Genomic DNA, 21631 nt, shown 5'->3' with positions numbered 1-21631 from the left:
GAGATAAAAGAGATGCAAAGCTAACACAGAGCATTCTGTGATAAGTTTTAAAACAGAAAGGCAAGAGATTAAGAAGGGTTATTAATGATGACTGTAGGGTTAGAAGTTCTGGACATTTCTCTAGAGGAATAGAGATTTAAGCAGGGCCTTCAGGAATTAGTAAGACTCTGAGTAGGCAAAAATGGGCAAGAACTTCCTAAGCAGGGGGCATATAGGTGGTCTGCCTATATATGATTAACAATTTACATTTAGTTATTCACTCAGAGATTGTCCCATTTTTAGTAAAACAGCTTTCTCTACAAAAAAAAAAACAAAACTAATTTTTGTTTAAACCAAAGACTGATCTGTATGTTCTGTTCCTGAGGCTGCAGCCCAGGGGGGAAAAGAGAGCAATAACCCTGTTTTCACTACAATGACTTCATGTATAAATCAGAGTTAATCCTCATTTTAATTTAGCAATCTAATTTTAGCAAAAATCACTCTGAAATTTAGCAATATTTACAGTCATTCTTTCTTTAAATTTATGTATTTATTTATTTTGAGATGGAGTCTTGCTTTGTCACCCAGGCTGGAGTGCAGTGGCGCAATCTTGGCTCACTGCAACCTCTGCCTCCTAGGTTCAAGAGATTCTTGTGCCTCAGCCTCCTGAGTAGCTGGAATTACAGGTGCATGCCATCACACCAGGCTAATTTTTGTATTTTTAATAGAGATGGGGTTTCACCATGTTGACCAGGCTGGTCTCAAACTCCTGACCTCCAGTGATCCTCCTGCCTCAGCCTCCCAGAGTGCTATGATTACAGGTATGAGCCACTGTGTCTTATCTCTTATTATCACCAACATAGCTTTCTTGGTCCAGGCTCTACTTTCCTTAGACCTTAGTATGCATTTCCTCCTATGATCTGGGCTCATGTGTTTTTTCTTTCTTTCTTTTTTTTAAATATCAGCAGACTCCCAGAAGTCCAATAAGTAAAGCCACTTGGGTTAAAGACAGTGGGGAATGGCTCAGTGTCCCACCTTAGAGTCCCCTGCCTTCCCTGTATTGAGTCCTAAGTCACCTCTGTTGAAACCTCAGGGCTCTGTGGATGACAGTTTAAAAGCCACTTCCCTGAGGCTTAACTGCCAGTTCTTTCCCAATCCTTCCACTACATCCTTGCTCTTTCAAAAAGTTTGGACATGACTGTTATATTCTTCTACCTAAAACAGTAAACATTTGTAGATATTCCTTTCCTATTTGCTAGGACCTGCTGGATATGTATAAATAAAATAATATACAAATAAACTATCAAATCTCTTCCTCCTGTTAGTGATGATTGGAAATGACAATGAAAAAATACATTAAGAAGTTAGAGATGCTGGACTGCTTAAATTGAGAATCTAGTATTAATCCTTTGATAATATAAGTAGTTACACTCAATTGTAGCCAGGTCAATTTATGTAAAATGAACATACATCTAATAATTTTAAATGGATAGTTAAAATGAGGTGAGAGAGCATGTGTTTTGCTCCCTTAGAAGTATTTAAGACATGCCAGTGGGTGGTACATGCATATAGCCCCAGCTACTCAGTGGGGCTGAGGCAAGAGGATTGCTTGAGCCTAGTAGTTTGAGGTTACAGTGTGCCATGACTGCACCTGTGAGTAACCACTGCACTCCAGCCTGAGCAACACAGTGAGACCCCATCTCTTTAAAAAATTTAAGATGTGTTAATATCCAATTACACAGAGAAGCTGAGATAAATCCTCAGAGAAAAGAATAAATTTTGGAGGTTCATTTTAGTACTACAAGCCTCTACTCAGTTTTTCATATACCTTTACTTAGAAGCCCACCTCTCAGTCTGGGAAAAAGAGTATTAATTCTCTTTTTCTGCCTTATTTCTCCCTTATTAAATAAAAACAATTAAAACTTGGTGGTTTGTTATCCACAAATCTAGTTTTTTTAATGACCATATAGGCGAAAATACCAGATATTTTGTAAACATCATGGTGGTAGAAATAGCTTTGTCTATGTCTTCAAGCATAGTGTTGATCACAATTACATTAAAACAAAAACTTTTTATTCGCCCAGAACTGGGAATCACAATTAGTAAAGACCATAATAGAATTAACAAACAGCCCTAGAACACATATTTAAATTTGCAGTGGGTGTTAAGTAGGAAAATTATGACTCCATCAACTCTTCCTTGGTAGGTTGATCTTGCTTTTCCTGAGGCACCAGGACTCTTCACTGTTATGTAAAGAACTGTTAACCTAAAAGACATAGAACAGTGAGCGGCCACCTCTACCAGCTGTGATCAAGACCTCCCGGGATCCAGAGAATGGTCTAATAGTTCCTTAAATTGCTGTAGGACACTAATCGTCCCTTCTACAGTTGCAGCCAGTTGGTTTATTGCAAGCACTGATTTTCTACAAAGAATACTGGCAACCTCACGCTGGGCACTGGCCTGTTCCCCAAGGACAACTGGCCTGTCCAGGTGTGCTTCTGATTGTCTGGCCAGTTCCCAAATTAGCTGCCTGTTCCTGGCCATTTCTGCAGACACAGTACTGGCTAACAAGCGGTAGTTGTGCCTCATCTGCTGAGAAGGTGGCTGGTTGGGCAAAGCTTCATTTTCTTTAGGCTTAGATGAAGAGGCAAGGGGTAACTTCACAGAGGTGCTCAGAGATATTCCTGCATCCTCGGAGAAGCTGCTGGAAGTGTTGTCTCTGGTGAAACCTTGCAAACAGGCTGCAAAAGAAAATAAACGTGTTGCCAAATGGTCACCTATATCATGAGAAAGCATCATAATTAGCAATATAAAGTAGATTGCTCCAGACATCCTTGCTAGCAATGCTATTTAAGCTAGACTCACAAGACAGCATACATTTTCCTTTGCCTAGATCACAAGACTAGATCTCTCTTTCTCAATCCAGACCAAATTTTCACTGAAGATAGAAAACTGATAGTAGTAGGAAAACAACAACAACAACAACTGAGTTCTACGAAAGCAGTCAACACTTTCCTGATCACTTTCTATTTTCTGGAAACTTCTTTACTAAATATCTACCTGATTATTCTGTCATCAGGAATAAGCACAACACTATATTAGGACCCTTTGTGAGAAAACTTATGCATCTGAACATGCAACCAGCTTTTCTCCAAAGCCTGGACGTTCCGACCTTGCCACAACACAAAGGTCAACATTCTAGCTTGTTTTGGAACAGATCTATGTCCTGGAACATCATGTTTGCTATGGACTGAATGGTGTCTTCCCAAAATTTCCTATTAAAGCCCTAACCCACAATATGATGGTATTCAGAGATGAAGCCCTTGGGAGGTAATTAGGTTTAGATGAGGTAACAAGGTTGAGGAAGTCCTCAGGAATGGATTAGTGCCCTTATAAGAAAAGACGGGAGAGCTTGTATACACACTCTCTCTCCACTATGCGAGGGCACAAGAAGAAGGCAGCCATCTACAAACCAAGAAGAGAGCCCTCACCAGACAGTGAAGCTGCTAGCACCTTGATCTTGGAATTTACAGCCTTCAGAACTGCGAGAAATAAACATCTGTTGTGTAAGCTGCCCAGCCTGTGATATTTGGTTATGGCAGCCTAACCCAATGTTGAATGAAGCTTGGTTCTGCTTCCTGGTTGTTTATTAAGGAGCAGATTGGGGAAGGGAATTGAGAGGGAGAAATTCAAAAATTAACAAATCTTGACAACTCCAAAGTTACTGCTTTAAGGGTTTTAAAGGTGTAGGGGCAGGCAGGCACCAAGAGTGTTGGATTTGTCAGAATCTGCCTGATCAGTGTAATTTGAGAACTGCAGCTGTGAGCTGAATATGATCCTCTTAGACTCTGGGCTGTCCCTCTTGACCTGAAATAAAAAGCTATCATTCTGAATAAGTGGATGTATGCAGCTTATTTTAAAACTTCAGATCACACTCATACCATATCTTAATGTGCAATCTCCTTGAAACACCCATCTTATCTCAGAAACCATTTTTAATAGAAGTTCTTTGTTATTAAAATTTTTTTTTTTTGAGACAAGAGTCTCACTGTGTTGCCCAGGCTGAGGGTGCAGTGGCACAATCTTGGCTCACTGCAACCTCTGACTGCCAGGTTCAAGCAATTCTCCTGCCTCAGCCTCCTGAGTAGCTGGGACTACAGGCACATGCCACCATGCCTGGCTAATTTTTGTTATTTTTAGTAGAGACGGGTTTTACCATGTTGGTCAGGCTGGTCTTGAACTCCTGACCTCGTGATCTGCCCACCTCGGCCTACCAAAGTGCTGGGATTATAGGTGTTAGCCACCGCACTCGGCCTTATTTTTGTATTTTTAGTAGAGATGGGGTTTCACCATGTTGATCAGTCTGGTCTCAAACCCCTGACCTCAGGAGATCCATCTGCCTGGGCCTCCCAAAGTGCTGGGATTATAGGCATGAGCCACTGCACCTGGCCTAAACAGGAATTTAAAAGAGACCGTTTCTCAAGACTTTTGCAGCTTGGCAATTTAATCAATGTATATGTATAACCTCTCGGTCACAATAATTATTTTCTACTATCCTGAAGGATTCACTTTATTAGTACAGCCTTCACAATTTTTTAATTTATGTTCATAAGTAAGTTAATCTGTAATTTTCCTTTTCCATGCTGTCTTTGTCATGTTTTAGGTCAATTTTTTTTGGACAGTGTCTGTGTTGCCCAGGCAGCAGTGCAGTGGCACCATCTTGGCTCACTGCAACCTCTGCCTCCCAGGGTCAAGTGATTCTCATGTCTCAGCCTTTGGAGTAGCTGGGATTACAGGCATGCATCACCCTGCCTGGCTAATTTTTGTATTTTTAGTAGAGATGGGGTTTTGCCATGTTGGCCATAGCTGGTCTCAAACACCTGGCCTCAAGTGATCTGCCTGCTTTGGCCTCCCAAAGTGCTGGGATTATAGGCGTGAGCCACCACGCCTGGCCTAATAGAGGCTCTTTCACTATGCAATGAGCTGCATATAAGATGCAGGCAACATTAGTGATCACCATCACCTTTGTTGTCCCTAACAGACTGACAGAGGGCATGAAACCTTATGTACCTACTAGTCATCTCAACACATGACAAGGAGGACATTAAAATGGAGTTCAGCGCAGAATTTCAGGGTGATCTCCCGAAATATGTATTTGCATACATTTGCCTGAGATCAGGGCATGCAGATTCCCTATGTGGTTCTGATATTTCTAATACCTGAGCATGGAGTTTGTTCCAAGAGGTCCTCAAAGTTCTCAGTCTTGGGAGCTACGTTGCTGATGTCCCAGGTAATTTGTCCTTGTTTATCAGGCTCCTCAGCTTCCTTTTGAGCCAGGTGCTGTCTTGTGCTGAGATCCTGTGTCTCCTCCTGGACTGTGGTTTCTTTGCCTTTGAAGGCATCCAGAGTTGTTGGGCTCTGGTCCTGGCACCTGACCTGAAGAGCATTGTCCCTCACTTTTTCAGGATCCAAAAAGAGAAACTGATCTACAGTAACGTGAAATGGCATATGTGGGTGTCCACCGCAAACTGGTATCACGCTGTGTTGAGAATTTTCATTTCGGCTCACCACTGATATTCCGGGTGATTTTGCCTCATTTACTTTACCTCAGCACGTCTTCATGACCAGGTGCTCAATATACTAAGCATCCTCAAGAATGGATAGGGATTCTTGCTCTGACTATGGACAGCTACAACTCTCTCAGGTTAGACACAATGGAAACAGGAAAGAAAATGAGACAATGAGAAGAAAAACATGACAGAAAGGTTCTTGACATCTGGTCAAGGCCTAAAGACTCCCGGAAGGCCTCTGATGGACTTGATGCATTTCCTGGAGCCAACTGCTTCTGCTGACCCTGAATAGAAGGGTCTGGCCGGGTGTCAGGCTATTAGACCACATGCAAACAGTGGTTGGCTCTCCAGGAAGGAAATTAGTGCTGCCCCATTTTTTTCTCCATGAACAGTTACCAAACTAGGCTACAAAAGGATATATAAAAAACATATATAAATAAGAATATAAAGGGAGACCTGAATCAGCATTAGAGGACCTATGGCTTTGGGGGTACCATGAGCTGAGAACTCAAATGTATCAAACACACTAGGCAAGGAGGAAAATTACTCCAGAAAAATGGGTGGTGTAAGAATCAGCACTAGATTTTGGAGAAAGGCTAACTGCCCCATCTGTGCAGCTAAGAGAGATGAGCTAAATGTACTGCCACAATAACTATGTTGTAGAAGTTGAGGACAGGGGATGGGGATAAAGAACACAGAACTGTTGATATGATTCTAGCTCATATTTTGAATTTGGGCAAGAAAGTTATGGATGAAGATTCCATATGACTAAAATCTCTAAAACTCCATAATGAAGGTAGTTTTCCTTACTGTACAATTGTTCTTTCTGTCTGGGAATAAAGTTTGGACCCATTTCTAAATTAAAGGCCTTACAATTATTATGGAGAACCCACGAATATCAGTACAGCGCTGCAGGGCAGGAACTATAGTAGTCACATAGTTCACAGCTTTGCCACGAATGTCAGCTTCCCAGAACTGGGACTTGTTAGTGAGTTGGTGCCGTTATTATACAAGCAGTTATGGGACCCAGACCTAATGGCCTTAACTGTCTTTCAGTGATATGAATTACCAGTTAAGTCAGATTGGTCTCAGAGGCCTTAGAAACTTAGGATGCTTTTAGAATGCAGGGAGGATCTGAAAGTGAAGGTCAGGTTGAGGGCATCAGGCAGTAGTGCACAGTCACACTTCCTAGCACAGCCCATAGTGCTTCCTCTATGACTGGCCCATCTAAAGTAACATGACAACTTCACGGGTGAGATAAAGCACTTAAGATATACTTCCCTAACCCTCTCACTAGGCAAAAACTATGGTAACCTCTAGTGAAGCAGCTCAGGTGAGGGAACACTTGTTACTTGGGTTTTCAACTGCATAGTCCTTTTGCCTGTTCCCTGTTCCCCCTGGCCCACCTGCATTTTGAGATTTGGACATACCCTGAATTTGTACCTTGCTCAGGCTACACATGCAAATGGGCATTGTGTAATAGTGTTAGAAAGCACGTGGGTGACAGCGTCTGACAGATGCAGGAGAAAATTTTGGTTACTAAATGTGAGACTTTGGGCAAGTGATTTTCCAGACTTCATTTTCCTTATCTGAAAATTGGGATAATATAATGTACCTCTTAGATGTGTTACGAAGACTAAACAAAAGGAAATAATATTTGTAAGACATTTAGGAAAACATCTGATACACAGGCAATCTATATACTTATTCATATACCTATTACAATATTATTAGTATAGATACGAAAAGATGACATTCATTTTCTTTCTTTCTTTGTTCTTTTTTGAGGGAGGATCTTGCTGTGTCACCCAGGCTGAAGTGCAGTGGCACTATCATAGCTCACTGCAGCCTCGACCTCCCGGGCTCAAGAGATCCTCCCACCTCAGCCTCCTGAGTAGCTGGGACTACAGGCATACACCACTGTGCCTGGATAATTTTTTGTACTTTTTGTAGAGATGGGTTTTCGCCATGTTACCCAGGCTGGTCTCGAACTCCTGGGCTCGAGCAATCTGCCCGCTTCTGCCTCCCAGAGTGCTGGGATTACAGGCGTGAGCCACTAATCACTAAAAGGCTGATATTCCTTTTCTAAAGAGGTTTATTTTTGAAGCATACATAGCTTTAATTGGCTTTTGTAGAAATTTACTTCATTCAGGCCCAATAAATACAGAAACAAATTATTCTCTGTAGAAAATACTTCCATCTCACCTTACTTGCTTCATTGATGATTTGGAACCTGGTGCTGTCTTCATCTGTTGTGACTGAGTCCAGTAATGCCTGATAGGTGGACTTCTTGGAAAGCCACTGTTTCTGACGCCTATAGATACGGAGTATGCAGATGCTTGATAATTATTTGTGATTGTCAGTATCCAAAAGACTATATTATCATGTGGAAGTCATTAAAATTCACTATGATATTCAGTGAATTTCAGGGCACAAACAGTATTAGTACTATAATAAAGTGCTAATCAGGAACTTTATTATTAGAATGCTAATAAGATGAGTATTAGTAAGAATACTAATACAATTGATTATTATAACGTTGCTCAAAGGATGACATCTTGTCTTTCTTGAGATGGTGGGGCAATTTTCATAGATGACATTTGTGAACTTGTTAATTTCCCTCCCTCTTTCCATAAAATGGACTTTAATAGTAACTAAATAATTTCTAGTGGATATTAAATATAATCTAGTGGTTTAACAAGGTTACTAGGCATTCACTGTAGACTTCCCTCTAGATACCTGTTCAGAATTAACATAATACGCTTTTCTTCCTATTAAACAGAGAGGGAATATGTTAGAAAGCTATACTGTATAATACAATTTTTGATTATTTCAGTTTCAAGATCACGTAAAGACTGTTTTTTTTTTGGTTCAAATGAAGATTATGGCCAGGCGTGGTGGCTCATGCCTGTAATCCCAGTACTTTGGGAGGCCGAGGTGGATGGATCATCTGAGGTCAGGAGTTCAAGACTAGCCTGACCAACATGGTGAAACCCCCTCTCTACTAAAAATACAAAAAATTAGCCGGGCGTGGTGGTGCATGCCTGTAATCCCAGCTAGTCGGGAGGCTGAGGCAGAAGAATCGCTTGAACCCAGGAGGTGGAGGTTGTGGTGGGCAGTGATTGCGCCACTGCACTCCAGCCTGGGTGACAGAGGGAGACTCCGTCTCAAAAAATGAATAAAAATAAAATAAAATGAAGATTTTAAAGGCATATTTTTTGTATCTCTGGAGAAACAGGCAATCTTTTTTTTTTTTAGACGGAGTTTCACTCTTGTTGCCCAGGCTGGAGTGCAATGGCACGATCTCGGCTCACCACAACCTCTGCCTCCCAGGTTCAAGCAATTCTCCTGCCTCAGCCTCCCAAGTAGCTGGGATTACAGGCATGCGCCACCATGCCTGGCTAATTTTGTATTTTTAGTAGAGACGGGGTTTGTGCATGTTGGTCAGGCTGGTCTCAAACTCCCAACCTCAGGTGATCCGCCTGCCTTGGCCTCCCAAAGTGCTGGGATTACAGGTGTGAGCCACCTTGCCCAGCCAGGCAATCTTATATAATGTTGATAGGAGTACAAATGGTATAATTCCTATGGAGGGAAATCTGGTAATAGTTAACACATTTCAAATGCATTTACTCTTTGACCCAGTAATCTCACTCCTAGAAAGGTATCCTATAAATACGCCTGCATGTGTAGAAAATGACCTATGTATAGCTCTTCATTGTGGTAGTGCTATTTTAGCAAAAGATTAAAAACAACCCAAGGGTCTAGCAATAAGAGACAGACTGAATAAATTATATTAATAGTATATCTACCCCATGGAATATTATGCAGCTGTAAAAAGGAGAAACAATCTCCATGCACTCATATGAATTTCTCCTCAGAACAAACTATAAAGCAGGAAAAAAAACCTATTTGGTATAAAAAGGGGTGATTAAAAAAAGAGAAAAGCAATAATATAAAAATACATGTATTTACAAAAAAATACTGGAAGGATAAATAAGAAATGAAGAAATTTGGTTACTCGGGACAAGATGAGGAATGGGTAGAAGGGGACAGGAGTGGAAGCAACATTTTTCAATGTATAGCTCTTTATATTATTTTTGAACCATGTAAAAGTATTATCTATTCAAAGCGTCAAAATTTAAAACTAGTTTAAAAATATTTTGGCTTTTAAAATAAAATAGCTGTTTATTGAAAAATTTAAATACTTCAGGAGTAAATGTATAAAGTTAAAAGTGAGTCTCCTGTCTGATGATTTCCTTAATTATTAAATTATCCTTTCCTTGGAAAGTCTATCAGTTCCAAAAATTTAATAAGCATCAATTTTGAAATACTGTCAGAGATGTTTTGATCTAGTTACTATATTTATTTTCCTTACCTGTAAAATGCGATCTTGTTACAGTCTCTGAAAATGTTTTTATCTACAGCTTCATCTTCAACACTAAATAAAAAGACATTTTGAGAAATTTATTTCACACAGGGCTTGTGAATCCAACTTTTGTACCTTCTCTAACGACAGTATGAACATGCAAAATAAACCTTTGGAGTCTATTCTGCAATGCAAAATTGTGTCACGGCCACAGTGTAACATAATAGCACATTATGTTGCAGAACAATAGCCTTTTGTAAATCCTCTGAGGTAAACAACAAAACATCAGGTTCTGGGATTACTCCAAAAGTAATGGGAAAAGATCACTGTCACTTATGAGACATATTCTTTTGAAATAATGACTGAAGGCTATGACTGCAAAAGTAAAATCTGAAGGAGGAAAACCAAAACAGCATCCCAAAACGAACAAACCAAAACCAACCAACCAGACAAACTAAGAACCATAACCCACCCACCGATTTATTCAACAAAATATTTTCAGAATATTCTTCCTGAGAGCTGGGCTCTGAGGAAGATATGAACTGTGTTCAAGCTATCAGTTAGGGTTTTACCAGCAATCACAATACAAGCTGACAAATGCTTTAATAGAGGTGCAAGGTGCTAGAATAAGAACAGAACAGACGTAGAAGGGGAATTTCTTGCTTTTTAAGATGAGGTGACAAACTAGGGGCCATGTTTTTTAAAACCAAGTTTCCAGAAGAGCTGTTTCTGGGATAAAACATGAATCAGATATATGTATATTGAAGTTTGAGTATATGTATTTAAACTAGCCTCCATCTGATTAAAACAACTACAGATTATAAGGAGAAAAAAAAATTACACCGGCTTTCATGCACTAGTGTGGCCGAATGCATCTGTAGTCAGCATGTCCATGATTATGTAGAAAGCTATGACTGAACACAAACGTCGAAATATTATGAAAACAAGCCCAGGCAGATATACTTGGCCATACTAAAAAACTGTTTGTCCTTCACTGAACTCAGTCTTTGTCCGTTTATTTTAATTTATTAAAAAAAATTTTTTTGAGACAGGATCTCACTCTGCCTCCTACGTTGGAGTGAAGTGGCACGATCTTGGCTTGCTGCAACTGCTGCCTCCTGGGCTCAGGCTATCTTCCTGCCTCAGCCTCCTGAGTAGCTGGGACTACAGGCCCACATCACCACGTCTGGCTAACTTTAAAATTCTTGTAGAGACAGGGATTCAGCATGTTGCCCAGGCTGGTCTTGAACTCCTGGGTTCAAGCAATCTGCCCACCTATAGGCCTCCCAAAGTGCTGGGATTACAGGCATGAGCGAACCGGCCCAGTTTATTTTAATCAAGTATACAAAGATTGGAGAATCTTTTGTTTCCTCTTTACAGCTTCGAAGAATTAACTCTGGGATGATATAGGAAGGGGTGATTATAGATGAATTTGGAAAGCAACATGCCTGAAATTCACATGTTAAGAGTTCTGATTGCAACTTTTCCACTGTTAATGTTATTTAACCATCCTTTTTTTTTGGAGACAGGGTCTCACTTTGTTGCCCAAGCAGTGGCAAGATCACAGCTCCACTGCAGCCTCCAAATCCATCCTCCCAGTGGTCTCCCAAGTAGCTGGGACTCCGAGGGGGCGGGGAGGGGGTCTCGAACTCCTGAACTCAAGCGATCCTCCCACCTTGGCCTCCCAAAGTGCTGTGGGATTACCTGCGTGAGCCACTGCACCCGGCCTATTTAACCATCCTGAAAGTATTTTATGAGAGGCTATTAATATCAACTAACTTCCCGCGAACTGAGAGAAAAGATAAAGGTCAGCAAATACCAAATACGCAAATAAGAAATGCAATTAAAACACTATTCCCTGTTTCTAGGGACCCTGGGGTCACTCGCTACAGAAGCACTTGGCCTTTACCTTATTTCCTCTTTCACAGCTGCTTCCATGGCTTCTCTGTCACTCCGACCAGCTCCCAGCTCTCAGGACAAGGGCCCTGGGCGATCTTTTAAAAAAGCCGATTGGGTGTCTTTCTAAAATTACAACCAGTACTTCATCGTCAAGTTTCTGGGAAGGGAGTCCCCTCCAGATTCTCATGGAGTGACAAATCTTGTATCTTGCTCCTGGAATTTTTCAGGCCCAAACTAGCGTTTCTACAATGATTTATTTGGCAAATTTGTCTTGATTATGGGTGGCTGATGAGGAACGTGCTTGTTAGGAACCGAAACTGGGCGGCGGTGAGGGCGTGTACGCAATGAGTCCTAGAGGGTAAAAACCAAGAGCGTTAAGAACCTGGAAATGCCGAGACGGCCTCCCTGACTGGGACGAAGCATCTGCAGATCCATCTCAGTGGCGGGGTCACGCCACAGATTTTGAAAACTGACCCTGTCTCCGTTTTCGGTTAACAGTGGGAAGTGCCGGGCGGGTCTTTGCTGGAGGCTAGGTCTCCAGCCAGATTGTACTGCAGCATCGTACTCTTCAGGGCTAGAAGGGGCCTTTGAAGGTTGTTACACTACCCAGTCTAGGAATCGCGTGTACTCCACCACCGCCGAATTCCAGCCTTTGCTTAAATACCACCCAAACCGGAGAACTCACTACTAGACGCCACTTGGGCAGCCAGGCTTAGGGCTTTTCCAGACTTTCTGGCCCCAAAGTCTGACACTGACTTAGAAGGGATGAAGGGCTGGGGCGAGCGGAAGTAGAGAGCCAAATCCTGCACGGGGTGCCTGCCTGGTCCTAAAACCTTTAACGGCTGGGAGACAGAAAAGACTCAGGCCAGGCTGGCATGTAGCGATCTCTCTAACCCAGCTGACCAGGTTCCAACCGGATGACGCCTGCGCAGTAGGTCCAAAGTCTCACGGCGCACAGACGACTGTCTGAGAGAGACGCCGCTACGCCGCACAGCAAACAAGCCCCGCGACGTTTCCAGGACCCGGATAATCCCGCCCTTAGAGCAGAGCCGGAAGAAGGCGGGACGAACCGGAAAAGGGTGAAATGCTTTCGGTAGGCACTCCACGGCTGTGAAGATGGCGGCGGCTGCGTGGCTTCAGGTGTTGCCTGTCATTCTTCTGCTTCTGGGAGCTCACCCGTCACCACTGTCGTTTTTCAGTGCGGGACCGGCAACCGTAGCTGCTGCCGACCGGTCCAAATGGCACATTCCGATACCGTCGGTGAGTATTCACTAACGTCTGAACCTAGAGGAGCGAGGGGTGGGGCTACGGCGGCCCAAGGGGTCCATGAAGGTTCCGCAAAAGTCTCTTCAAAAGGGGTGGGGTTGCTGGAATGGTCTGTGTGGCTAGCCAACTGGGACCCACCTCCCTGGAGTGGAAAGCCGCGCACTTCTGTGATTAGGCTGGCGGGAATGTAAGGGCCACTTCAGCAACAGAAAGGAGTGGTGGAGCGGCTTCTTATCAGAAAAACAGAACTTTCAGTGCCTGACTTGAGATGTAAACTTGATGTACAAACGGAGAGTTGTTTATCTTTCAGATGTTTCACAGAATCCAGTGTCCCCGGGTTGGATAAGAAAGATATGTAAATAGGAGTCTTCATTTCTTTCTTTCTTTTTCTTCCTCTGCACTTCTTGGTCCCTGGGTAATTCTGCTTACGAGATGGTTCGACTTCGCTTCAACTTTGGAATGGCTATTCTAAGCTTTACTGTGTGGCTAGAAAGCATAGAGATTTAAGAAATGTGTTTTAACATGGGAATGGTTAAAATGGAAGAAATAGTACTTAAAATTTAATGTGGTAAGGCTAGTCTTTCATTTGGATAATTAACTACATGGGTTGACCCTTTCTGCCCCTTACCCATTTTAAACCTAATTTCAGTAACAGATATAGTCCTGTGAGCAGACAAAAACCAGATGCAGGGAGGAAATGCTGAAAAGCATAAGCCCCATTAAACCTACGTTGGCCTTTTTGTTTCATTCTGCTCTGCTCACTGATTGTAATGTCCAAATCTTATTTGGGCTTTTATTATGGTAAACGTTATACTTTTGTTCAGTGGTGAAGATTTTCAGGTGTTCAATTAGGTTTTTACTTGTTACTAAAATGGTTAATAGTTAAGTCTTTTTAGATTTGAAAATAAAACTCTAGTTATTTGCACACAGAATAGTTCATTAGAAAAAATGATTGGTTATTCTGAGCAGTGATTGGTGAGTAAAGGGAATGAACTGATTAAGGGGTACGTCCCATAAAGATTTAAGTTAAGTTGGAATTTCTAGCAGTCTTAGTTATATGATGCTTTGGTAATTGAAGCCATCTGAGGCTAATTATCTTTCCTTTATGTTTGCAGGGGAAAAATTATTTTAGTTTTGGAAAGATCCTCTTCAGAAATACCACTATCTTCCTGAAGTGTGAGTTTTTGAATTTCATGAAGTTTTGATTTGAATTTTAAAAATTTATAGGTAATGTTTTAAATTACCTATTTTATAAGTTCTGAAATCTAATAGTCTGGCATTATCTAGGTATAAATATTTTTAGTATTACTAAGGTCCTTTTACTGAATCATCTTCAAAGTACTTGTGTGAACTTTATTTTCTTCTCTTGTTTTTCTGGTGTTTACATTGCATATATACACTATGTAGACATTATATATTAGTATATATAATGTATAAATATATATGCTGTATATACTACATTGAATATTGAGTCACATCTCAGTCGAATTACATTTACATTTGATACTTTCTGAGAAAAGCATCCTTAGGTGATTTTGTCATTATGCAAACATCATAGAGTATACTTAAAACTGGATGGCACTACACGCCTAGTCTGTATGGTACAGCCTATTGCTCCTAGACTATAAACCTGTATAACATGTTACTGTACTGAATACTATAGGTGGTTGTAACACAACGGTAAGTTTTTGTATATCTAAACATAGGAAAGTAGAGTACAAATACGATATTACAATTTTATGGGACCCCCGTTGTATATGTAGTCTTTCATTTACTGAAATGTTATGTAGTGCATGACTGTGATTATGTTGGGGTTGATTCCCTGCATGGTGGTTTTAATCTGTTCTGTGTGGATTAAAGAGGTTTTACTCTTGTGTGCTTGTTAAATGTTTACTGCAAACATGACCTAGGTTTGTCAGGCCGTTGGCTATGAAGGAATATATTTAGTAGATCTTTTATTTACAAAAGGAGTATTTTACTGCCTTGGAAGAGGAAGCTCAGATATTATCAAGAAATAGGGATTATGTAGAACAAAACTAGTTTGTCTAGTGGAAAAATGACTGTATCTGAATCTAAAGTATCCCATTGTGTGTTCAATAAAAGCTTCCTTTTAGTTCTGAAACCGGCTTTAATTTAGAGAACGATTGATCGTGGGCAGCTTTATTTCTAGATGAGGGATAAAAATCCTGATGATAGATGTGTGATTCTATGCATACTGTCTCCACGGAAGTGCAAAATTTTAAGTCATAGTTGGATAATTTTATTCTTTTCAATTGTTTAGTGAGTAATTATTACTTATTGCATAGACTGTGGGGAAGTAATAGAAAAATGTTCTTCCTTCGTCGAGCTTACATTCTAGTGGGAGTGAAAACAGCAGGTAGAATTTCTCTGAAGAATATATACTGTATCCATGAATATGTAATCAGTCTCCTGACCAATGACTTACATTTGATTTAGATCAAATCTACTCTGACACTGGCCTTGTGAGATTGGTTTACTGGGTAACCTAGTAACCCTTGTCTTTTGGAATAGCTTGACAGCCTGTTTGGTGTTCTATTCTTTTATTAGGTCCAGGTCCAGTCTTTTTTTCACTTGTAGTTTGATCTAGTGGTGTTTTGCCAAGTTAAACCAACTGCATTTTTTTTAAGATGGTGTCTCACTCTGTCACCCAGACTGGAGTGCAGTGGTACAATCTTGGCTTACTGCAACCTCCACCTCCCAGGTTCAAGCGATTCTCCTGCCTCAGCCTCCTGAGTAGCTGGGATTACAGGCATAAGTCTCTATGCCCAGCCCCAACTGCGTATTTTGAAGTGTTTATATTTCATTGTTTTTGGAGGATTTGAGGCACTTTATTTTTTGTTGTTGTTTTTTGAGACGGAGTTTTGCTGTGACGCCCAGGCTGGAATGCAGTGGCACGATCTCGGCTCACTGTAACCTCTGCTTCCTGGGTTCAAGCGATTCTCCTGCCTCAGCCTCCCGAGTAGCTGGGACTATAGGCGCGTGCCACCACGCTGGCTAATTTTTGTATTTTTAGCAGAGATGGGGTTTCACCATATTGGCCAGGCTGGTCTCGAACTCCCGACCTCAAGTTATCTGCCTGCCTTGGCCTCCCAAAGTTCTGGGATTACAGGTGTGAGCCACCGTGCCCGGCCTGAGACACTTTAATATTTACATTATCTTTTTCTTTGTTATTTCTGTGCTTTCTCATATTTACCAGTTGTCTTTGATTTTGTACTTTTTGGGGGATGGTATATAGCTTTCCATGGAATAGCTGGGACCATTTTTATTGTCTCTTAAAGCCTTTCATTTAAAGTTCTAAATATTGTCTTTTAACATAAACAGCAGTATTTTTGCTTCCAAATTTCCTTACAAGTTTCCTGTTTGGGGGATGTGTTCTTACTGGCTTTTTCTTAGTTAATCCTGTCCCTGTATGGATTATTTTGAATAGTTCATAGCCCAATTGCTTTTTATCATTTCCATAAATTCTATCCAACAGGTCAAATTTTTGAACATTCTAATAGAGTCCTTTGAAAATGTGTTGGTCATTTAAAAATTAGTTTGAGAAAACAGTTTAAAAGAAAGAAAAAAGGAAGCTTATAATTAGGTTGCGTCTTTTGTTATGAACGAAAAGTAGATTCCTAAATGCAGTCATGTTTATTTTTGTCACATTGTATAAAGTAGGGAGTCTTTAGTATATTTTTCCTTTCATAGCTAGAATCAAAGATAAAAGCGAATACTGACTTCCTCCAGCTAATCAGTCATATAGTCAGATTTACCCTCCCAAGTCTTCAGAATAATGTCTTGATCCATTAGAATACTGTGTTCCAAACTGTGTTTAATGAGCTTTATGAAGCTTCCATGATAACATGAGCTTCCTTGAGGCCTCTTTTAAGGTAGGCTTTGAAAAAAAAATCTGATACTCTTATCTTTGCTTTTGCTATTTCTACCTTCCACAGCCATGTTTGCTTTTCGTTCATTGCTCTTTCTGTTCTATCTTGATATCTTTCAAGGTCTGAGATAGCAATTTTGCTCTCAGTGGAACTATTATGTATATCATCATTTAACACCATTTAACAGTTGTGAATATTGCCCTGTGACATGCATTCCTAATTTTATTATTGCTCTTCAACTAGCCTTTTGAAGGGTCTTAATAATTTGTTTCCACTCGTTTCCCTCTTTAGCCTAACAGTGTGCCATTATACCTTTGTAATACTTGTGCTATTTATTTATTTATTTATTTATGTTTTTTGAGACAGGGTCTCGCTCTGTCGCCCAGGCTGGAGTGCAGTGGTACCATCATGGCTCACTGCAGACTTGACCTCCTGGGCTCAAGTGATCCTCCTGCCTCCCTTGCCTGAGTAGCTGGGACTACAAGCATGTACCACCACGCCTAGCTTTTTAATCATTTTTTGTAGAGATGAGTTCTCACTATGTTGCCTAGGGTGGTCTTGAGCTCCTGGGCTCAAGCGATCCCCCTGCCTTGGCCTCCCAAACTTCTGGGGTTATAGGTGTGAGCTACCGCACCTAGCCTGCTCAATAAATACTTAAATAATAGAAGACTGGCTTGAATTTAGGAGTGCTTTATCACTCCCAGGTTTTTCTCAATAGAGATCCAGAAGTTAAGACTTTATGGCATAAAAATAGATCCACAGTTTCCAGAGGTTAAAAACTGCTTACCTGCTATTTTTCTATGAACAACAATACTTTTATCTTAATATCCAGCTCTTTTTGCACGTATTATTTCAATACCTTATGTTTGGAGAAAGGATGGTCTTTGAGTATCTCAGTTTAGGGTACGAAATAAATAGGATGTAGGTTAACAGTTTAGGAAAAATGCTTTGTTGGAGAATTATCTTTTGTTAACAAAGATTTCTTCTTTTGTAGTTGATGGAGAACCTTGTGACCTGTCTTTGAATATAACCTGGTATCTGAAAAGCGCTGATTGTTACAATGAAATCTATAACTTCAAGGTAAGGAACATAAAATTACAGAGTTTTCTTGGAACTTAGTGATTATCTGGTTCCAGTCTCTTAATTTCATAGAGGAAAGAGTATCATGTAGCTACGGAGGAGGAGAGCTGAAACTAGAATGCATGCTTCCCAATTTGCAGACCATCAATTCTCAAACTTTTTGGTTTCAGAACTCTTATATTTGTAAAAATTATTGTGGACTCCAGAAAGCCTTTGAGCATGTGGGTTATGCTATTAGAAATTACAACTGAGAAAATATAAAAATATTTATTAATTTATTTTAAAGTAGCAATAATAAACTTATTACATGTTAATATAAATAACTTTTTCCCAGAAAACCACATAGAAGAGTAGGATTGTTTTGTATTTTTGTAAATTTGTTTATTATCTGGCATAACAGAAGATCACTGGATTCTTATATTCCCTCCTTCACTCAGTCTGTTGCAATAATTTGGCTTAAGTACATGTAGAAAATAATGACCTCATACAGATATATAGTTGGGAAAAGGAATGGTATTTTAATGGCCTTTTCAGATAACTGAGGATATTCTTTTTTGATTGTATACCAAAACTCAACAAGTGGAAGTTTTTAACGGTTAGTTGCAATGTGGAATCTGAAATATTAATGAACTTTTTCTGATAAGAAATCCACTGATATGAATGTATCTTTTACCTGTGTGTGATCTTGTAGCATCATTTATTGGTCATTTAGAAAACAGCAGTTGACTGAATTATATACATTTTTATAAATATTAACTCATTTCACACTTAGCTAAAAATTACATTGTTTATAACTATACCCTGCCCTCTTCATCTCATCAGTAGGTTCTTAAGTTTTGGAAGCCGTTAAATTCATAGTAGCAGATACAAGTTCTTCAAAATTCCAGTTTTTGCTTGAAATCTCAAATTTTATTTTGGCAGTGAATACTGTCAGTTGTCTTCCTTGAGGGGACAGCCTCCGTTGCCCATTTCCAGAGAAATATCTCTCAAATAACCAAGTCTGAGTAATGGTAGTTTTTCAGTCATTCTTTCAAGTAAATATGGTGTTTCGTGGAAAAAATGATTAGTTTAACTCACAAGTCAAAGCAATTGCAGAGTGCTTTATCTCAAGACAATAATTTATTGTATTTTGCATACTTAACCATTTTGTCACCTAGATTATTTAAAAAGTCAGGTACTCAAAAGGTCCAGATTTAATAACATTAATAATTTTTACTGCTTTATCTAGGATATTCTTACATAAAACTGGCATTATTAAAAACTGCCAGTTTGTGGCTATGAAGAATATGACTGCTAGTACAATTAAATGCCACTGCCTTAGTTCCTGATAAGGGGCAACAGTTTTACCCACTATTGCTTTTGTAATATCATTACAAGTCAAATAGCATACTATTATTATTATGAAAATAGTTTTTTTTTTTTTTTTTGAGACGGAGTCTCACTCTGTCGCCCAGGCTGGAGTGCAGTGGCGCGATCTCAGCTCACCGCAACCTCTGCCTCCCGGGTTCAAGTGATTCTCCAGCCTCAGCCTCCCAAGTAGCTGGGATTACAGGTGTCTGCCACCACACCCGGCTAATTTTTGTATTTTTAGTAAAGATGGGGTTTTGCCATGTTGGCCAGGCAGGTCTCAAACTCCTGACCTCAGGTGATCCACCTGCCTCAGTCTCCCAAAGTGCTGGGATTACAGGCGTGAGCCATTGTGCTCAGCCATGAAAATAGTTTTGACTATGGTTCAACGGCCACACTTTTGAGAATTGCCATAATCTAGAATACTTGAGCGTTGAAAATATATTGCTCAAAGAACAAAGCTGGAAGCATCACATTACCTGACTTCAAACTGTACTACAGGGCTACAGTAACCAAAACAGACACAAAGACCAATGAAACAGAGAAGACAGCCCAGAAATAAGGCCGCACACCTACTACCATCTGATATTTAACAGAGCTGACAAAAACAAGCAATGGGGAAAGGACTCCCTATTTAGTAGATAGTGTTGCGGTAGCGTGCTGGCCATATGCAGATTGAAACTGGACCCCTTCCTCACGCCATATTCAAAAATCAACTCAAGATAGATTAAAGACTTAAATGTAAAACCCAAAACTATAAAAACCCTGGAAGACAACCTAGGCAATACCATTCTGGACACGGGAAGTGGCAAAGATTTCATGATGAAGATGCCAAAAGCAATTGCAACAAAAGCAAAAATTGACAAATGGGATCTAATTAAGCTTAAGAGCTTCTGCACAGCAAAAGAAACTATCAATAGAGTAGACAGCCTACAGAATGGGAGAAAATATTTGCAAACTATGCATCCAACAAAGGTCTAATATCCAGCCTCTATAAGGAACTTAAACAAATTTATATGCAAAAAACAACCCCATAGAAAAGTGGGTAAAGGACATGAACAGACACTTTTCAAAAGAAGATATACAGCCAACAAGCATATGAAAAAAAAAAGCTCAGTATCATTGATTATTAGAGAAATGCAAATCAAAATCACAATGAGATACCATCTCACATCAGAATGGCTATTATTAAAAAGTCAAGGATAATAGATGCTGGCAAAGTTGTGGAGAAAAGGGAATGCTTATACATTGTTAGTGGGAGTGTAAATTAGTTCAACCACTGTGGAAAGCACTGTGGCAATTCCTCAAAGAGCTAAAAACAGAATTACCATTTGACCCAGGAATCCCATTACTGGGTATATATCCAAAGTAATATAAATCATTCTACCGTAAAGACATATGCACATATATGTTCACTGCAGCACTATTTACAATAGCAAAGACATGGAATCAACCTAAATGCTCATCAATGGTAAACTGGATAAATAAAATGTGGTACATATGCGGCCATAAAAAAGAATGTGATACATATGCAGCCATAAAAAAGAATGAGATCATTTCCTTTGCAAGAACACAGAAGGAGCTGGAGGCCATTAACCTTAGCAAACTAACACAGGAACAGAAAGCGAAATACCACGTTTTCACTTATAAGTGGGAGGTGAATGATGAGAACACATGATCACAAAGAGGGGAACGGCAGACACTGGGCCTACTTGAGGGTGGAGGGTGGGAGGAGGGAGAGGATCAGAAAAAATAACTCTTGAGTACTAGGCAGTACCTGGGTGATGAAATAATCTGTAAAACAGTCCCCTGTGAGTTCAGTTTACCTATATAACAAAGTTGCGTATGTATACCGGAACCTAAAATAAAAGTTAAAAAAAAAATATATATATATATATATATACACACACACACACACACACACATATATAGTTCTGAGTTGAATTTTTCAGACCTTTTCCATTCTGTTTCTATCTCTCAATTTGCATTTTTAAGAAGATTATCCTAGTTCTGTGCTTGCAACAATTTTCTGCTCTATCTTAGCTTATGAGCATGAATATCTTTTTGTTGATGTTGTTAATTTGGTCAAGTAAATCTTTTAAGTATATTTTAATGTGACAAAACCCTCTACACTCTGGCAGTTTCCCAGTCTACTCAGAATTGTTAGTAGAACTATGCCCTGTGAGCCAAAGACTAGAGTCTAATAGTCCTTGAGTCTAATAGTGTTTGATTCT

General features: G+C 40.0%; 2 protein-coding genes across 43 annotated transcripts in view; one reads left to right on the top strand and one right to left on the bottom strand.

Moving 5' to 3' along the window:
- Window positions 1–13104, bottom strand: part of LOC453361 (calpain-3) — a 144474-nt gene extending 131370 nt beyond the window's left edge. For 12 of the 36 annotated variants that reach the window (XR_010151630.1, XR_010151631.1, XR_010151632.1 and 9 more), the window contains exons 1-3: window positions 11825–12729; window positions 9925–9987; window positions 7755–7863 (exon numbers count right to left, since the gene is read on the bottom strand). Coding sequence is in view for 27 of the 36 variants with exons in the window: in XM_016928015.4 (XP_016783504.2) it covers window positions 7755–7863; window positions 9925–9987; window positions 11825–11853 (201 nt within the window). In the remaining 9 variants the exon portion in view is untranslated. Of the gene's footprint in view, window positions 1–1909; window positions 2721–5198; window positions 5416–7754; window positions 7864–9924; window positions 9988–11824; window positions 12854–12884 lie in introns of those variants that run through there. The other 24 variants (XR_010151637.1, XM_063794793.1, XM_063794799.1 and 21 more) reach the window with 17 other exon arrangements.
- TMEM87A (transmembrane protein 87A) overlaps window positions 12871–21631 on the top strand; it is a 62692-nt gene continuing 53931 nt past the window's right edge. For 6 of the 7 annotated variants that reach the window (XM_054666745.1, XM_063793978.1, XM_063793975.1 and 3 more), the window contains exons 1-3: window positions 12931–13074; window positions 14196–14256; window positions 17965–18050. In XM_054666745.1, coding sequence (XP_054522720.1) covers window positions 12931–13074; window positions 14196–14256; window positions 17965–18050 — 291 coding nt within the window. Of the gene's footprint in view, window positions 13075–14195; window positions 14257–17964; window positions 18051–21631 lie in introns of all 7 variants that reach the window. The other variant, NM_001243054.3, reaches the window with a different exon arrangement.

The sequence above is a fragment of the Pan troglodytes genome, chromosome 16 (assembly GCF_028858775.2).
Source record: "Pan troglodytes isolate AG18354 chromosome 16, NHGRI_mPanTro3-v2.0_pri, whole genome shotgun sequence".
In the NCBI taxonomy this organism is placed as follows: Eukaryota; Metazoa; Chordata; class Mammalia; order Primates; family Hominidae; genus Pan; species Pan troglodytes.
This window is presented reverse-complemented; position numbering and strand designations above follow the sequence as displayed.